The sequence below is a fragment of the Eimeria necatrix genome, genomic scaffold (genome assembly GCF_000499385.1).
Source record: "Eimeria necatrix Houghton genomic scaffold, Enh_scaff3113, whole genome shotgun sequence".
Taxonomy (NCBI): Eukaryota; Apicomplexa; class Conoidasida; order Eucoccidiorida; family Eimeriidae; genus Eimeria; species Eimeria necatrix.
The window spans coordinates 1-1,977 of NW_013653649.1; the positions used below are offsets into that span (position 1 = coordinate 1).

General features: G+C 58.8%; 1 protein-coding gene across 1 annotated transcript; it reads left to right on the forward strand.

Moving 5' to 3' along the window:
• Window positions 1-446: 446 nt before the first annotated feature.
• ENH_00042190 (hypothetical protein) lies at window positions 447-1,977 on the forward strand (the record flags this gene model as incomplete). The annotated part of the gene is made up of 2 exons (XM_013580834.1): window positions 447-1,334; window positions 1,475-1,977. Coding segments are annotated over 2 exons (1,391 nt in total), but the record flags the coding sequence as incomplete, so codon positions are not given.

A 1,977-nucleotide genomic window follows, 5' to 3' on the forward strand; every position in this document is an offset into this window, starting at 1 on the left:
CACTGACCTCAGCGGGGCAGCGCGCGAGGTTGGTGCTGTGACGCGACTCGGACGCTGACCCTCAGGGAGGGTCAGCTCTCAGTTCTATTGTTCAAGGCTTTTCCTCACCTCGAAATGATATGAACTCCATCATAAAGGGTTGATTAAGGTTTCAGGTAGTTGTGGGTTAGTAATCAGGTACTTCCGACCGACAGAGCCGAACGCTCCCCTAAGTCGGGCTTGCCTTGGGACCATACGTAGTAACAGTGCGGGACGGCTGTTCACTACATTTGGGGGCTGTTCCGGGATTTCTAAAAACAATCCGGGCAGGATTTCGAGCTCGATTACAGGGGAAGACCCTCTTCCTTAAAGCCCGAAGGGGACCCCACACCTCAGTGGGGACGGGGGAGAACATGCATCTACGCAACGGGAAAGTAGTACGACCCCCACTCGAACCGGACGCCGAAATGCAGGATATAGTTGAGCCAAACGAAGAAGCCGTGGACTACCCTATGGAATCGCCGCGAACAGAACCCGATCACTGCATCGAACCGCCCACCGCGGGGGTGGCTCGATCGGGACCGAGAGACTGGTTCCGAGACATTGGAGGAAGTAAGGAATCCGTGGGGGACCAAGCTTGGATGGATCCAGGTCTGTCTGAATTCTTACGGGAACTTGCCGCTCAGATGGCCCGGGGGGTAGTGCAGGCATCCCAGAGGCCCATCGGATACGAGGACGGCAAGAACATGAGGGATTTCCTCGACCTTGCAGAGTTAGATTTTATCAAAAGAGGGCTAGAAGAACGGCTGTGGGGAGAAGAACTCAAAAGATATCTGCGGGGAGACGCCTTGAGGTTCTGGCTGTATCTGCGTCGCACTGGAGAACCCTTAACTGATTGGGAGCAATTGAGACGGCGATTCTGTGAGCACTTCTGTAATATTACTCTGGAACGGATGAAGGTCATGATAGCAAAGAACGTCTGGAGGGGCGACCACCACGCATACTCGGCGCGCTTTGCGGACATCGTGGCTCAGGGGGTGACGGTGGCTCCAGATATGTTGGTGGGGTACTACCTGGCCAACCTGCCAGGTGAAATACTCAGAGAGGTAACTCGAGGGGGAACAAGGAGATTCGCAGACTGGCGGGACGCCGCCGCAGCCCTGGCTGCTATGGCGACACCGTGGAAGGATCTATGCGAAGACCACCGTCGATTCCGGCGAGACTTAGAGGACGCCACGCGTAGATGGGCTAAAGGCGGGCGGGAGCCGGACCTAGTACGCGAACGAGAGAACAGGGACGACAGAAGGAATGAGGCTTCGGACCCACGCTGCTACGCGTGCAGCGGAAGGGGACACGTGAGCAGGGACTGTCCGCTCCGTAACGGAGCGACGCGACGGATCGGGGAAATATGCTCCAGGTGTGGAGGCCGGGATCACTACGCTAGAGATTGCCCTACGACGGCTCGACCCAGAGCAGAGCCAGTTCGGCCGCCCAGACAGCAGCCAATGCGGCCCAGCGTCAACCAATCGGGGCATTTAAACGGACGAGCCTAGCCGTTAAGGGAGACGAGCGGGCTAGGCGGACTAGGAGTGGTCAAGGGGCGATGTGCGCGGTAGCGACAGGGCCGAACTCCATTCCAGTCTCCCCGGATTGGGGAAGGAGGTTGCTCGCGGGGAAGGAGCGGGAACGCCCCGAAGGCTCAGATGTGGGGGAAACTCAGCGACCCCCGGCCGACCAGTCCCTCGTCGAGACTACGTTGCCAATCAAGGAATGGTCTAGGCGTGGGGTGGACCGCAGCGGCGAGCAGAACGACGCAACTACTGAGGGGGACCGCCCGCAGGACGCGGGCACTAAAGAACTACAATGGTGGCGCGAGCAGGGGGTGCAGGGAGACGCCCTGCCACAGGGGACACTGTGTAGTGTGGGTATGACCGCCGTGCTAAGAGTCGAAGTGGCCGGCAACCAGTGCGAAGCTCTACTGGATACTGGCGCCTCAAG